Source organism: Lagenorhynchus albirostris, chromosome 9 (genome assembly GCF_949774975.1).
Source record: "Lagenorhynchus albirostris chromosome 9, mLagAlb1.1, whole genome shotgun sequence".
Lineage (NCBI taxonomy): Eukaryota > Metazoa > Chordata > Mammalia > Artiodactyla > Delphinidae > Lagenorhynchus > Lagenorhynchus albirostris.
In genome coordinates, this window is record NC_083103.1 from 96,237,218 (window position 1) to 96,254,369 (window position 17,152).

The window sequence follows — 17,152 nt, forward strand, 5'->3', positions numbered from 1 at the left end:
AGCAAAAGCTTAAACTTATTAAAGGAACTTAATAAAGATTTGGTAAATGGAGAGCTACTCTATAGTTAGTAATATTAGGTGGTTAAATTTTTTTTATAATAAAGTGCACATATCATAAAATATACTATTTTAACCTTTTTTAAGTTCATCGGCATTGTCACATTCACATCATTGTGCAGCCATCACCACATCTATCTCTAGAACTTTTTCGTCTTTCCCGACTGAAACTTGGTGTCCACTAAACACTAACTCCCCATTATCCTGTCCGTTCAGCTCCTGGCAACCATCATTCTACTTTCTGTCTCTTTGAATTTGACTAGGAGCCACATATAAGTAGAATCATACAATATATGTCCTTCTGTGACCAGCTTATTTCACTAAGCATAATGTCTTCAGTGTTCATCAGTGATTTAGCATGTATCAGGATTTCCTTCCTTTTTAAGGCTGAATAATAATCCATTTTGTGTTTATACCACATTTTGTTTATCCATTCATTCATCAGTGAACACTTGGGTTGTTTCCACCTTTTGGCTGTTGTGAGTCATGTTACTCTGAACATGGATGTACAAATAAATATCTGTTCAAGTTCTTCCGTTCAGTTCTTTTGGGTGTACACTCAGAATGGAATTGCTAGATCTTGCATCTTCTTAATTGAATACTTTTAGCATTCTGAGTTTATTTTTTAATTAGGACTTGTATAAAGTTTTATAGTAGAAGATTTAACAGCATATTGTGATTCATCTATTATTAGCAACATAAGGACTGTTGAAAAATCAGAAGTATCACATCAAAATAAACAAAGACAAAATAAAAAGTTGTCTCACTGATACTCTAAACAAATTTCTGTTGTTTTACCTGATTTTTTAAAAAAAATTATTAAAGGCTTATGGTTTAAAAAACAAGAGTAAAAAGGGCGGAATCAAGTTCAGGAAATGCAAATACATAGAGTTGCAACACACTTAAGAAGAAAAACTACAGCTATGTATTATTCACTTAATTTATAACTTGTTGGTCCATGTATATAGTTTCAACTGTAACTACTGTGCAGGTAACTTCCAAATCACTATCAAAGAGAGCCTCACTCCCTTTGCTCAAATCCAGATCGTACAGCATTCAACTGCTGTCATATTTAAGCCAAACTCATTTTTTTCATATTTGTTCCAAATTTTCTATTTCTCTTAATACTGTATGGTCTCTGATTTCAGTGTTGGTAGTATTCAAATATCCCTTATTTTTTGCACTATACAGTAATGTTCCACGGCTGCCTTTTTCATGTGAAATCCAAATTTGTAAGTGAATTGACACATAGATGAGCTATTGCACCGGAGTGAGATCTACCGACCTACAATTTATTTTTACAGTCTTGTTGTCATTGTTTCTATAGCAGTGTTTATGTGATTACTTGAACATTTTATTGCATTATGGCAGTGATTTTCAACTAGGAGTGATTTTGTCCTTTGGGGGACATTTGGCAATGTCTGGAAACATTTTTGATTGTCATGACTGGGAGGCTGCTCCTGGCATCTAGTGGGTGGGGAGAAGCCAAGGATGCTGCTACACATTTTACAATGCATATGACAACCTCCACAACAAAGAATTATCTGGCCCAAAATGTCAACAGTACCGGGATTGAAAACCCTGCATTGTGTGCTTATGAAAATGAACTTTAAATGAAAAAATAAGGTTTAGTGACAGCTTTCAATTATATGACCTTAATAGAAATTTTTGTATTAACCTCTCTGCTAAACTTACTTCTCATTTTTCCTTTGTCCTGTTGTCTTCATTCACTTTTAAACTAACTTTTAAAAATTGTTAACTATTTATGTAAGCCAGCTTTATTTCTTTCTATAACAAGGTCTAGATATGTATGAAATAATAAATGAAGTATACAGAGAGGGATTAGAATCAGATAACCAAGGGTGTAGTAAGCAAAGGGTGTTTATGATTTCCAGGGGAAATGTTCTCCCCCGCCCCCCGCCCCCAAAAAACAGTCAACACTGGAAAATTTGAGAACCACTTTGAAAATAAAGTACCTAAAGAAAATAAATAAAAAGAAATCCAGTCAGTTTAGTGAACCACGTCTTTGTGATGGTTTGGCTTTATCCTGTCTCTGAAATTGACCACTGGCTAATTTTTCTGTTCCTTTTCTCTGAATGTCACCAGGACACTCAATCACTTATTGGGAGTCCCTCTACCCGTATAGCACCTCATATTATTGGAGCAGAGGATGATGACTTTGGTACTGAACATGAACAGGTGATGACTTTTTTTCTAAAAAACAAACTATTAATTTTCTGAGATGTTTGATTTCTTGCAAAAATGAACACTTTCTGGAGACTGAAATTATATTTATAAGGATTTGAAGCTAAAATCTTAGAACTAAGATTAATTAATTGGCTAATTACCCAGGTTAATTGCTTATTTTAGCTTTGACCAATAGAAATGGCTTTGCTTTTGAAGCTGGTAAGAAGTCATTGATTTATACCTAAGTATCTCATCTTGGGAGAGGGGTATGTTATTATAAATTTTTTTAAAAATTTCAAATTCCAGTTGTTTATTGATGGTATATAGGAATATGATTGGCTTTATTCTTGTCCTTGTATCCCATGATCTTGTTAGTAAACTCACCATTTCTAAGAGCTTTTTAAAGTAACTTTTTAGGATTTTCTACATAGACAACCACGAACAGAGACAATTTTTATTTCCTTGTTTCCAATCTGTTTATCTTTTATTTCTTGCTCTTACCTTTATTGTACTAGTTAGGATTTCCAGTATGAGGTTGAGTCAGTGTGGTGAGACAGGACATCCTTGTCTTATTCCTGATCTTAGGAAGAAAGCATTTAGTCGTTTATTATTAAGTATGATGTTAGCTATAGGTTTTTTGTAGATACTGTTTTTTTTAATTGAGAAAGTTTCCTTCTATTCCTAGTTTGATAAGAGTTTTTATCATGAATGGATGTTGACTTTTGTTGAATGACTGAGATGATCATATGTTGTTTTTTAAAATTTAGTCTCAATATGGTAAATTACATTAATTGATATTATGAGCATTTTGAAACAGCTTTGTATTCCTGGGATAAACCACAGTTGGTCATAATATATTTTCCTTTTCATAATAATGTTGGATTCAATTAACTATTATTTTGCTGAGGATTTTTGCATCTGTGTTTATGGAGGATATTAGTCTAGTTTTTTTTTTTTTAATAATGTCTTTGGTTTTGATACTTGGGTAATGCTGAACTCTTAGAATGAGTTGAGAAGTGTTACTCCTCTTGTATTTTCTGAAAGAGATTGTGTAGAATTGGTATTATTTGTTTAGATTAACTTATATGATTCTAGGTTACCTTAAGTTTAACTATTGCTGTTTTCTGTGTTCAGTGTAGTTTGGGAATATACAAGTATTCTAGGAGTTGTCTTATTTAAAATCATACAGCTCCCTTTCCTACCACCATTTCTACGATTAGCTCGAAAGGAAGACAGCTATTTTGTTATTAGGCAAAAAGCCTTCCATTGAATTTTTAGAAGTGTTATTAGCCTGTTTTTTTGCATACTGATTTGTAGACATGTGAGCTCTTTGATAATCATCTTCTGGACTTTTATTCTCCCAGGATGGTCTTCCCTCCATCCTATTCCCAAGAGATTATTTTCAGAGGAGGAGATTCCATAGCCTGTATTGCTAATAAATTCTAGATAAATTTTTTTAAATCTTGAATTTTTTTAGGGTAGGTAAAGTGAAATTTGGATAGTTACGTTTAATTGAGCTGACATTACATTTTGCATTTATATATTGGCATTATTGATGTATAATTACCTCTTTTTCTAGATCAATGGGCAGTGCAGCTGTTTCCAGAGCATTGAACTGCTAAAATCTCGCCCTGCTCACTTGGCTGTTTTCTTACACCATGTAGTTTCACAGTTTGACCCTGCAACATTGGTAATATATTTTATGATTTCACCAATTCAGAGTTCTTACATTGATTCATATACCATAAAACTTTTCACTTCAGCAAGATGAGTGGATGGACTTCTTTCAGGTTTCTAAACATATTAGATACGAAAGATGATTAAACTGTTACTAATTAATTTTTTTATAAGACTTGGTTATATGGTAATAACTACATTGTTTATGGTGACCTACTTGTTCAAGGCATTCCTACTTGACGAGGATCCAGCAGACTACATTTTTCATGATTTCTCCCCCATTTCTTTCTCTACTACAGCTCTGTTATCTCTATTCAGACCTGTATAAACAGACCAATTCCAAGGAGACTCGTCGTGTCTTCCTTGAGTTTCATCAGTTCTTCCTGGATCGATCTGCAGTAAGTTACCAAGTTAATATTATAATCTTTGCTTTAGTACATTGAAGTATTGGCCTCCTACTTCTAGTCTTCCCTCCCATGTTTTTGGACTTCATTGTGCTTTCTGACATCTATATTATATCTCAATTACTGATTATTCTTGACTATAATTTTTGTATCATTTCTAAGTTAGTTGTAGGCATATGAATTCTCACGGTAAGTCTTAAGGGATATATATGTATATTGGGGTTTATACATGTGCATATTTAGGATGAGGGAGTGAAAAAGAGAACATAAATGATATATATACATATATATTAGGATTGAAAGGGCAATATTTGTATAATTGAACTCTGGTTGGCCTCTTTGAAGTTTGGAGGCACAAGGGTAACTGAAAAATGGTGGAAAAGATCTTACTAGTATAAATGATAATAGATAATAGTAGTGTTTTATTTTACCAATAGAAATCTTAGTAAGGTTTTAAACTAATATGTTTTTGTTTTTTCTGTAATTTTCTTTTTTTGTAGTACCTGTCTGGTTTTGGTATCAGGGTGATGGTGGCCTCATAGAATGAGTTTGGGAGTGTTCCTTCCTCTGCAACTATTTGGAAGAGTTAGAGAAAGATGGGTGTTAGCTCTTCTCTAAATGTTTGATAGAATTCGCCTGTGAAGCTATCTGGTCCTGGGCTTTTGTTTGTTGGGAGATATTTAATCACAGTTTTAATTTCATTACTTGTGATTGGTCTGTTCATATTTTCTGTTTCTTTCTGGTTCAGTCTTGGAAGGTTATACCTTTCTAAGAATTTGTCCGCTTCTTCCAGGTTGTCCCTTTTATTGGCATAGAGTTGCCTGTAGTAGTCTCTATGATGCTTTGTATTTCTGCAGTGTCTGTTACAACTTCTCCTTTTTTCATTTCTAATTTTATTGATTTGAGTCCGCTCCCTCTTTTTCTTGATGAGTCTGGCTAAAGGTTTATCAATTTTGTTTACCTTCTCAAAGAACTAGCTTTTAGTCTTATTGATCTTTGCTATTGTTTTCTTTGTTTCTATTTCATTTATTTCTGCTCTGATCTTTATGATTTATTTCCTTCTAACTTTGTTTGTTCTTCTTTCTCTAGTTCCTTTAGGTGTAAGTTTAGATTGTTTATTTGAAATTTTTCTTGTTTCTTGAGGTAGGATTATATTGCTATAAACTTCCCTCTTAGAACTGCTTTTGCTGTATCCCATAGGTTTTGGGTCATCGTGTTTTTGTTGTCATTTGTCTCTAGGTATTTTTTGATTTCCCCTTTGATTTCTTCAGTGATCTCTTGGTTATTTAGTAATGTATTGTTTAGCCTCCATGTGTTTGTGTCTTTTACGTTTTTTTCCCTGTAATTTATTTCTAACCTCATAGCGTTCTGGTCAGAAAAGATGCTAGATATGATTTCAATTTTCTTAAATTTACCGAGGCTTGATTTGTGATCCAAGATGTAATCTGTCCTGGAGAATGTTCCATGTGCACTTGAGAAGAAAGTGTAATCTGCTGTTTTCAGCTGGAATGTCCTGTAAATATCAATTAAATCTATCTAGTCTATTGTGTCATTTAAAGCTTTTTTCCTTATTAATTTTCTGTCTGGATGGTCTGTCCATTGGTGTAAGTGAGCTGTTAAAGTCCCCCACTATTATTGTGTTATTGTCGATTTCCTCTTTTATAGCTGCAAGCATTTGCCTTAAGTATTGAGGTGCTCCTATGTTGGGTGCATATATATTTATAATTGTTAGATCTTCTTCTTGGATTGATCCCTTGATCATTATGTAGTGTCCTTCCTTGTCTCTTATAACACTATTGTAAAGTGTATTTTATCTGATATGAGTATTGCTACTCCAGCTTTCTTTTGATTTCCATTTGCATGGAAAATCTTTTTCCATCCCCTCACTTTCAGTCTGTATGTGTCCCTAGGTCTGAAGTGGGTCTCTTGTAGACAGCATATATATGGCTCTTATTTTTGTATCCGTTCAGTGAGCCTGTGTTTTTTGGTTGGAGCATTTAATCCGTTCACATTTAAGGTAATTATCGATGTGTATGTTCCTATTACCATTTTCTTAATTGTTTTGTTTTTGTTTTTGTAGGTCCTTCTCTTCTCTTGTGTTTTGCACTTAGAGAAGTTCCTTTAGCATTTTTTGTAGAGCTGGTTTGATGGTGCTGAATTCTCTTAGCTTTTGCTTGTCTATAAATGTAAAGCTTTTTTTTTTTTTTTTGTAAAGCTTTTGATTTCTCTGTCAAATCTGAATGAGATCCTTGCAGGGTAGAGTAATCTTGCTTGTAGCTTCTTCCCTTTCATCACTTTCAATATATCGTGCCACTCCCTTCTGGCTTGTAGAGTTTCTGCTGAGAAATCAGCTGTTAACCTTATGGGAGCTCCCGTTCCCCTGTATGTTATTTGCTGTTTTTCCTTTGTTGCTTTTAAGAATTTTTCTTTGTCTTTAATTTTTGTCAGTTTGATTACCATGTGTCTCAGCATGTTTCTCCTAGGGTTTATCCTGCCTGGGACTCTCTGCGCTTCCTGGACTTGGGTGGCTATTTCCTTTCCCATGTTAGGGAAGTTTTCGACTATAATCTCTTCAGATATTTTCTTGGGTCCTTTCTCTCTCTCTTCTCCTTCTGGGATCCCTATAATGTGAATGTTGGTGCATTTATTGTTGTCCCAGAGGCCTCTTAGGCTGTCTTCACTTCTTTTCATTCTTTTTTCTTTATTCTGTTCCACAGCAGTGAATTCCACCATTCTGTCTTCCAGGTCACTTATCCGTTCTTCTGCCTCAGTTATTCTGCTACTGATTCCTTCTAGTGTATGTTTCATTTCAGTTATTGTATTGTTCATCTCTGTTTGTTTGTTCTTTAATTCTTCTAGGTGTTTGTTCTTTAATTCTTCTAGGTCTTTGTTAAACATTTCTTGCATCTTCTCGATCTTTGCCTCCATTCTTTTTCCGAGGTCCTGGATCATCTTCACTATCATTATTCTGAATTCTTTTTCTGGTCAGTTCCCTATCTCCACTTAATTTAATTGTTCTTCTGGGATTTTATCTTGTTCCCTCATCTGGTACATAGTCCTCTGCCTTTTCATTTTGTCTCTTTCTGTGAATGTGGTTTTCATTCCACAGGCTGCAGGATTGTAGTTCTTCTTGCTTCTGCTCTAGTATGTTTTATTATTAGCCTTGCTATAGGGTAAATAACAGTTAGCCCTTAATACCTCTTGAAGAATCATGCTGCATGTCCCTAGTTCTTTCATATTTGCATTTCTCTTAGATGACTGTTTCACACCTTTTCTCTCTTAAACTCTCCATCACTTCCTCTCCTGTTCTTTTCTCAACTGATGACCTTGCTGTTTCTTTGAGAAATTTAAATTACACAGAAGATAACTTCTACCAGATATATCATCCTACCTCTATCATACCATATGCTCTGCCCTCTCTCCTGATGCTATGTAGGGATTGTTCTGCTTTTATCTAAGGCCACCTCTTCCCCTGTTTATCCTGAGTGTATTTTCTTATACCTACTTAAAGATTAGTTATTCTAGCAGTTCTTCTCTCCTGCATCATCAGTTTTTTTGTTTTCTATTGAATCATTCATATTAGCATGCAGACATGGTTAGTTCTCTTATCTTAAAACAAACTCACATAGAAACATTTTGGCTTCACTTCTTCCTCCAGCACTTGCCCCATTTTCTTTGTATTTTTTGCAAAGTTACCTGTACACCTACACATGGCTGAATACAGTTACCTTCTCAGTGAAGCCTGAATTCCCTGACCAATTTACTTAAAATTTCATCTCCCCTGACTTTCTGTCACCTTGCCCGTGTTATTTTTGTCTATAGAATTTATGTTTTCTTTTTTAATTTATTTTTTGTCTATATTCCTACTCTTCTACCCCAAATGTAAGCTCCATCAGGGCAGATATTTTTGTTCTGTTTGTTCACTGCTATTTCACCAGCACTGAATAGATCCTGGCAGAGTGGTCACTCAGATAGTTACTGAATGGATTAGGTAGGGTTCTGATTACACTGCCATTGTTTAAAATATTACACAATATATTTATTAAGATAACTTTCTTTCATGAAGAAATGACAGTATATTTGTATTTCACATTTCTTAAGAGTGCTTGCTCCATGCTAGGTCAGAACTTTATATTTTGCTGCTCGTGATCTATATAAGTTTATCAAAATGAAAGTGTAAGAACCCTGATAGATTAATTTGCTAATTATTCTTTTATGCCACAGGTCATATTTATTTCATATAAATACCCACATACAGAAATGAACATATATATACTTTTTTGCATTTGTGCTAGAAATACTTTTAGGAAAGTTGATTTGAGCTACTTTCTGGCAACTTCAGTTAAAGAGAAAGCTTTGAAATCCATTTCACTGTTCTTCAAATAAATATTAGAGATCTCATAATTTTTAGCAGTGACTTATTTTCAAATGTAAAACTTCAGGTCTCATGTTAATTGTTTAAATTCTGAAAGGATATGACTTAAGTAGGTGTATAATACAAAGTAACCATGAAGAAGTTAATATATTTTCTCCAAATGCAAAACAATTTTTTTCCAAGATATTTCCCAAATTAACAGGAGATAATTATCTGGTAATGGGACCAAAAACTGCAGTTATTATGTGAACAAATCCTAGCTAAGAAGAAGTAAATTATGACACAGTCGTCTTAGTTCAAGAGTAAGAGCTACACATGAAAGAACTAGAGATTTAAGACTCCAGAGCCTCAACATTGATATCCAACACTTTCTCATTGGGAGTGTGACTATTACTGTGAGGGTTCTTTAGCTTTACATAGCAAAATGGTTGGGAATATCATGGTCTGTAGTGTGAGTATATCAAAAAAGTAAATAAAAATCATCATTATATATGAGTAAATTTTTCATATGATATACACGTAGTTGAGGTTTTACCTATATTGATTCAAATGATGTATAACTGATTATCTTAACCAATGATTCTAGAAAGCCCAAGCCAATATTGATTCATTTTAGAAAACTAAAGCCAACAGGAATAAGTAAGGCACAGAAGCATTCAGTCATCTAGTAAAACAAGTGTAGATGTTTCCATTATAATATGATCCTTGGGAAAAAGGCTTATTTTCAAGTTTAACAATAGAACATTCCAGAGCTATGAAATTTAGATGGGTGAAACCCAAAAAATGAGCTTATACATGAATATTCTTGTAAAAATAGATCTTCAAGTTGTGTCTCTTTATTTTGTATAAGTCCTTATATGCATCCTGAAAAACTCTTAGTACTATTTCACTTTTTGTTTTCATTTTTGTTTTAGCACCTGAAAGTTTCTGTTCCTGATGAAATATCAGTAGATCTAGGTAAGTCTGGAGCACCAATATGCTGGAGAATTGCATCTCTATAGATACGTAGTTCAGCTCCTCCCTAAGGTTTCTATCTGTTACGTGGTGACTAGTAGGTGATATGACTCACAGCAGAAAAAAAGCCTATAATACATTTAAGGGTAAATGAAAGATGAATTCTGAGATGAAATACATAAAATGCATTGAACTTCTCTTTGTCTTACTTCAAGTTAAGTTTGCACCAAACAGTGCCAGTTATAATGCAAAAAATATGCCTTAGATCAGGTGACTTCTTCTATTTATGCAGAAAAAAGAAGACCCGAGCTTATTCCTGAGGATCTACATCGCCACTATATCCAAACTATGCAAGAAAGAGTCCACCCAGAAGTTCAAAGGCACTTGGAAGATTTTCGGTAAGCTTGGTGGTAAGCTGATATGGTTGTTCTGAATTAATTTTCTTTTTAAGTAGGAAAAGGTTATACATTAAGTCCTTGGCTCAGCATATCGTCTTTAGCACTGTTACTAAAGCCGAATGCACATCTGCAGTCAGAAGGTTGGCGTGGTACTGAGAGTGCACAGTCCCCATTCCTTACGCTGTCAGCAATTGTGCTTAGTATTAGTACTCTGTGCTAAGTGTGTCCTTCAGGATATGTGCTCTGTTGAGTGAGTGCCTCTAGAATTTTCTTCCTCCAGTGTCCTAGGTGACATGGGCCCCCAAATAGAAAACTGTGACATTTTGCCTGTTGCTAGAAATTCACAGCTATGGAAACTCTGATGAAACATCTCCAGAGGGAGGTAGTTTTCCTCTAGGCTACCTCAGGAAATTTCTCCTATTCCCTTTAGACAGAAACGTAGCATGGGGCTGACGTTGGCTGAAAGCGAACTGACTAAAATTGATGCAGAGAGAGACAAGGACCGGGTAACTTTGGAGAAGGAACGGGCATGTGCAGAGCAGATTGTTGCCAAAATTGAAGAAGTGTTGTAAGTAACAGAAATACATGTAGAAAGGCCCTCTCTACTAAGATGCTAATTGTGCTTAAAGTGAACAAATTTAGAAGGGGGGTCAGGTTGTCTATGTGGAGCTGTTTATTCTGTCATAATACTTGAGAAGCTGGAATTTTACATTTATGCTGATACTTTTGATGACGTTCTTGTATTTCTTTTTCTGGGTGTTGGTAAAATGAGTAACTATAAAATTTCTAACTGATCAAAAACAGGTTGAATACTTATATTCAATTCACAGACTTTGGAAATGTTTCTTGCTATCAGACATTTACGGTTGATGACATGAGTGTGAAAAGCATATGGTTCCTTCAGGGATTAGAATTTTTCTGATGTTTTATTCCAGGTGACAGAGATTTGGGGTGGGTCCCAAAGCATTTGGCTCTGTTCTGCTGTTTCAGTTATCTGAGTTTAATAACAACTCTTTTATTAAACTTTAATGTTTCATTTTTAAATGTTTTTATTTTTAGAATGACTGCTCAGGCTGTAGAAGAAGATAAGAGGTAATATAACTACTTTTTTCCTAGAATTTTAAGGAAAAAAGAAACTATCTTGTCTCCTGCCCTAAATTATGATTTCTTTCTTTTAACATAAAAATATAGACTGTCTCCCTCTGGTGGCCTGTATTTTACTTGACTAATATTCTAGTATCTTGAGTAGAATCCTTTACTATTCACAGTGAATAGATAGCTCCTTATTTTTCACTTGATGAATTCTAAGAATTTCAGCATTGGGGTTTTGGAAGTCATTTGGTATCTTTATTCTACCCACCATCCCTTCCCAGAAGTCTTATTTTACTTAATCCTTTCTCCCTCAGTTCAACAATGCAATATGTTATTCTCATGTACATGAAGCATTTGGGAGTAAAAGTGAAAGAACCTCGAAATTTGGAGCACAAGCGAGGTCGGATTGGATTCCTTCCAAAAATCAAGGTAAGACTAGAATAATAATAGTGTGTTAAGGTCTCCATGCTTCTTTACATTTGATTGCAGTGCTTTCCTTCTTCTTAGTATTTACTTTTTCAGCAAATTAGTGCTAGGCATGCCAATAGGAATAAGATGTGGTCCCTGTTCTCAAGAAACTCAAAATCTAGTGAGAAATCCAGCCATACAAACTCATTTATTAGGCAGTGTGAAAAGTGAAACTAGTAGTTTATACAGAGAGCTGTCCCTAACTGTTCTGGCCTCATACTTTTCTTTTATGGTACCTGTCAGTGTTCGTAATTTTGTATGGCTTGGTTTCTTTTTTGTTAGATTGTAAATCTGGGTGAAGATAAGGACCTCCTTCATTGTATCCCCAGCTTTTAGCATAGTGCCTTCGTACATTATTAGCGTAGTAAATATTGTTCAACGGATGAGTGAATTACTTAGAACAGGCTCCCAGTAAATGTGCTATAAACCTACCTTTTACTTTCCAAAATTGTCAGTTCTGAAGGGTTTGAAAAGGCATCTTGAGTTTGGTGTGTACATAGTACTGTGTACCAGCCTCTAATGAGTGCCCTGTGCGTGTCTTTCATTTACATTTAACCAGTTTCTTCCAGCTGACCATTAGAACGTGTTTCTGTTTAAAAGCAACAAAAGAAATCTACTCTGTTACGCATCTGTTATCTTTCTGATTGTACCTCAACTCTAGCAAAGTATGAAGAAAGATAGGGAAGGCGAAGAAAAAGGGAAGCGAAGAGGATTCCCCAGCATCTTGGGACCCCCAAGGAGACCGAGCCGTCATGACAACAGTGCAAGTAGGTTGAAGTTTAAAATGCTGCATTCCCACCATTCCATGCCGTCTTTACATTTAGGCTCATTTAGCTAGAATGGGTTGCTGGAAAAAGGTGTTCTAGAAGTGTTGCCACTGAACTTCCGTTGTTTCTGTTCAATGTGATTTCTGAACTAAAGCCCCATGTGACTTCACAGTTGTCATAAACATCTTATTTAATGTCAGTAGAGTATTCCATTAGTTGTCCATAACATAATTTACTTACCTGTTCTGATTTTGTTTGCATTCAAATTCTGATTGTGAAATTTATAAAACAAGATGTGCATGGATTTCTCCACCATACTTTGTTTTACCTCTTTATACACACATTACTCACTTACTCCATACTTCTGCAGTTTTTCCACCTCTTCATTGTGTTTTATTTCCTGATGTCCCTCCACCCTCAGGCCTATTGGAGAGGCAGTCTCCTAGAGAGGGCTGCAGGAGAAGTAGGGGTGGGCGAGCTGCTGTGGGGAGAGAAATTAGCTCATATAGTGGTCTTCAAGGTGACAGGTACCACATTTGAAAATATTGGCATGGGCTGGAGTTGGGGGGGGTATTGTGATACAGTGAACCTGAATGTCCCACACAATGAGGAACTCTCACTCAAAATGTCAGTGGTGCCCCTTGCTGAGAAACACTGAGAAGATGAAGGAAATTTTTAGAGAAGAGGTTGAGGAGAACAGAGCATTTCACAGATGCTGACCATGAGTTCCAAGGGATACAGAAGAGGAATTGTAGGAATTGGGGAAGGAAAAATTTTAGGATTAGAGATGTACAAAGCTGTGTGGGGATGTGCCAGGTTATGGTGGACGATGAGCTGAGAGTCTTTAGCTTCTCATGGTGACTGATGTGAACAGTGGTAATGGGCAGCATAAGGATTATTCTGCATGGTCTCTGAGGCATGTCGTGATGATGAAGTTGTGAGTGTTAGCGAGAAGCTAGGGGCTTGCTAAGAGCTCACAGAGCTAAAAGGCTTCATCTTCTCTCTTACAAATGAATACAGCTTCGTACGTGTCCATCTCCGGCCCTCGGCATCCCCACCCACTGTTGCTCTCCTCAGCTCCTCTTCTCATGCCCCTTCTTCTCCTGCCTCTTCTCACCCGCCTCATCTTCTACCATCTCCCACCCTTTTCTCTTCATCCTCCTTCACCTTCTCCTGCCTTTCTCTCTTTCTCTCTCTCTCTTTCTTTTCTCTCTTTTTTTCTCTCTCTCTCTTGCTCTCTCTTTCCTACCTCCTTCCTTCCTTCTCTTTCTATCTTCCTTTCTTTCCCTTCCCTCCCTTCTTTCTATCGATCTGTTTATCTATCTATCCCTCACTGTATAATAATTCACGTTATATTTTTCTAGGGCCCACCATGTTCCAGACATTTTTCTAGATTCTTTTCATCATCTTTTTTTTTTTAAGCTGTTTTGCAGCATGAATTATTAACTATTGCTTTCTGTTCAGTTGGCAGAGCCATGGAACTACAGAAGCAGCGCCACCCTAAGCACATATCCACACCCTCATCTGTGAGTCCTGAACCTCAGGACTCTGCTAAGTTGCGCCAGAGTGGATTAACAAGTGAAGGAGCAGACATGGGATACCTGCCAGCCAATTCCATGTCCTCCATGGTTTCAGGGGCCACTCTTTCCCAGGAAGGAGGGAAAGAGAATGATATGGGTGAGCTAATGCTGTAGTTCAACTTAGCTAAGTATCAGGATTTTAAAACAACTATACTAAGAAATAGAGTGGCAGATGATTTAAATCAAGACAGAATCCCAGTTTTAGTTTTAATATTTTAATATTATATAACCAGTGACAAATCTGTGCTGAATGGTAATTTTGAGTTCTTATCCATCCAAAAAATATTTATTACGGACTCCTCTGTCAGGCATTAGCTCTGTGCCAGATGTTATCATACAGAGTAATATGTAGATTCTTGCCCCATGCAGCTTAGTCTTCTGGGAAGATAAGTCATACAAATAAAAACTTCAAATCGTGGGGAGTGTTGAGAGGACTGGTCAGAAGTTAGAGGCAGATGTGTGTATGCGGGGAGCGGGGTGCATCTAAAGAAGACTTTTTAAAAAATCTAAGATTACCAGGGTGGTTTTTTGTTTTTTGTTTTTTAATGCTAAGGGGAAGCCAGTTGAGAGGAAGAGGTTGAAAATGCGGGAGCTGGACTATGTATCCAATAGAACAAAGTTTTGAGAAGGAGAGAAGTGATGATATGTGGGGTGTATGTGAAGGGCAAGGTTATTAGCTGAGAGTTAGGATTTAGTGAGAAGGGCAAGGGGATTTGAAAAGTAAAGAAAGATAGGAAGTAATTGTAGATAATTGAGGAAAGAGCTTATTACCATATTTCTTCATACTTGTTATAATGGGTTTCTGAAGCAAGTGATCTGGAAGAATTAGGTGGTTTTATTTGGAGAAGGAAATGCCTCTCTATATTGGTGATTTTGGAAGCAGTTCAATTTCTGGTATGACAAGATCAAGGATAAATCTGTGGGAGTGGTCACCAAGGTGGCAAAGAGGGGGTTACTATAGATGAAGAGGGTAAGGAACAAGGAACCAAGGGTTTGAATACCTTTATACCACAGACTTGGAGATCACTGCATATGGTAATAGCACAGAGAGGAAAACTGTGAGCCAGCAGCCAAAGGTTCAGTGTTGCTGGATGGTTGTTGGTGGGGGGAGAACATGTGATATTATTCAGAGAGTGAGAGCCTCAGTAGAGCAAGGGATTTTTATAAGAAGGTAAGATAATAGTCTAAAAGTAGTACTGAGGAAAAAGAAGGGTCTCTATCTCATCTCCACCCTGCAGTACACAGTGTATGACTGAAACATCAGTCTCTGTTTGAGAGGGCTGTAGCAGAAGAGGTTACCTTCCATGGGATACGAAAGTTTTTACTTAAGACAAAGAAGTAGGGGTGACATTTGTAGAGAAGTGTGGAGGTTCTGTCTTATATGGAATTCTGAAGATGTAGGATTGAGTAATGCATTAATTCATGGCTCTCATGTCTCATTGAAATAAAAGCATGGTAGGTAATGAATAAACAAAAATCATAAAGAGAAAAGAAGTAGAGGAAGAAAAGATATTATCATTCAGTAAGAGATTTCAACAAATTTTGGGGAGATTGAAAGTGGGCAAGAGTGGTTTGATGGATAAAACAACATAAAGGAAGTCGGAGCCTGTAGTTCGTTTAAGGAGTCCAAGGTGGGAGCCAGTCTGTCAATTAGAACCCAGGAGAGACTTTGGGCTCAGAGTTGGCATAAGTTACGGAGTACATGAGTAAGAAGTAAAGCTGAAAATGATGAATTAATTGAAGGTCTGTAATCAAAACAGTTATGTCAGCAGCTTCTGATCCTTACATTGTAGAATATAAGCAGTCTGTCATTCCTGTATCGGAAGAAAATGAATATGCTCTTTGTTATACAAGTTGAGTGAATTGTATAAGGAGTTAAGTCCTCCATGGTATTAGTGCCCTGGAGCTCACTTTAGGGGACCTGGAGTATGACAATAGGCATGCCAGGGGCTTACCCTGCTCTGAGGAGCTTCCGGCTGAAATGGCCCTACTTCCACATAGCAGAACGGAAAGCCAAGTCAGCTGCCCAGTCTTTTATTCTTACATATGAACAGCATTACTTACTGTTGGCAAAAGTTATTAGAGTCCAGACCTAAGATAATACATAATGCCAAACATATTAGTGGCATAAAAAAGAAAATACAAAATAAACACAGAAACTGCCACTAGCAGAAAATAATTTAGGCAATAAGTAAGAACTTATAAAAATACCTCTAAATTAGATAGTATTCTTGAAGAATTGAAGAGGTTATTATATCTAAAGCAAGAATAGGATGTTATAAAAAGGGAGCAGAGACCAAAATGTTTTAATGTAACTATTACATATAATCACTGTTTTATTAGTTATTAATTGCTTTGTGATAAATTACCCCAAAGTTTAATGGCTTAATACAAAAAATATTTACTACTTCACATTTTTGGTGGGTAAGGAACTCAAGAGCAGCTTAGCTGGGCAGTTCTGGCTTGGAGTCTCTCATAAAGCTATAGTCAGGATGTCAACCAGCCATCTGAAAGCTTAGTGGGGCCAGGAGGCCTCTTCCGTGCTTCCGCAGGTGGCTGGTGGCAGGAAGGCTTAGCTCCTTGCTGGGGGCCTCGGCTCCGCACCACGTGGGCTTCTCCATGGAACTGCTTGAGTGTTCCCTGACGTGGTAGCTGACTTTCCCAGAGTGATCCAAAGGAGAGCGAGAAAGAAATCCCAGTGTTTTTCTGTATGACTTAGTCTGTATGGATATACCCCCTTATTTCAGCAAGTTAGAAGCAAGTCACTAAATCCAGCCCACATTCAAGGAGAGAAAAATTAGGTGCCACTGCTGAAGGGAGGAGTAGCAAAGAATTTGTGGATGTATTTTCAGACCACCACAGCTGCTAATAATTAAATAAGAAGGAAAAAAGAAGTCCCTAAAAATAAAGTCAAGGAAATATTTCAGAATCTGTATCAGAGACGTCAAGAGATAGAAATTGGAGAGGCAAGAATTATGTAGAGAGCCACCACGGAGATTCACAAAACATCAGCAGAGGAACTGGAGGAGAGGCAGTTAGAGAAATGACAGAAGAGGGCTTCCCAGCGCTGAAAAAGAATACACGTCTTTCAAACAGAAAGGGCTCACCCGGAACCAACTACAATGAGTAATAATGTTTTAAAAAAAGACCCATGCCTAGAGTAGCTTTGGAAATGTCAGTGCATCAGAGATAA

The 17,152-nt window shown here is 36.5% G+C and overlaps 1 protein-coding gene across 5 annotated transcripts in view; it reads left to right on the plus strand.

Moving 5' to 3' along the window:
- Nucleotides 1-17,152, plus strand: part of ARHGEF12 (Rho guanine nucleotide exchange factor 12) — a 140,717-nt gene that overhangs the window by 99,396 nt on the left and 24,169 nt on the right. For all 5 annotated transcript variants that reach the window (XM_060160616.1, XM_060160619.1, XM_060160620.1 and 2 more), the window contains 10 exons: nt 2,164-2,256; nt 3,824-3,934; nt 4,221-4,319; nt 9,615-9,657; nt 9,947-10,052; nt 10,483-10,620; nt 11,112-11,144; nt 11,459-11,573; nt 12,274-12,379; nt 13,844-14,056. In XM_060160616.1, coding sequence (XP_060016599.1) covers nt 2,164-2,256; nt 3,824-3,934; nt 4,221-4,319; nt 9,615-9,657; nt 9,947-10,052; nt 10,483-10,620; nt 11,112-11,144; nt 11,459-11,573; nt 12,274-12,379; nt 13,844-14,056 — 1,057 coding nt within the window. The remainder of the gene's footprint in view (nt 1-2,163; nt 2,257-3,823; nt 3,935-4,220; nt 4,320-9,614; nt 9,658-9,946; nt 10,053-10,482; nt 10,621-11,111; nt 11,145-11,458; nt 11,574-12,273; nt 12,380-13,843; nt 14,057-17,152) is intronic.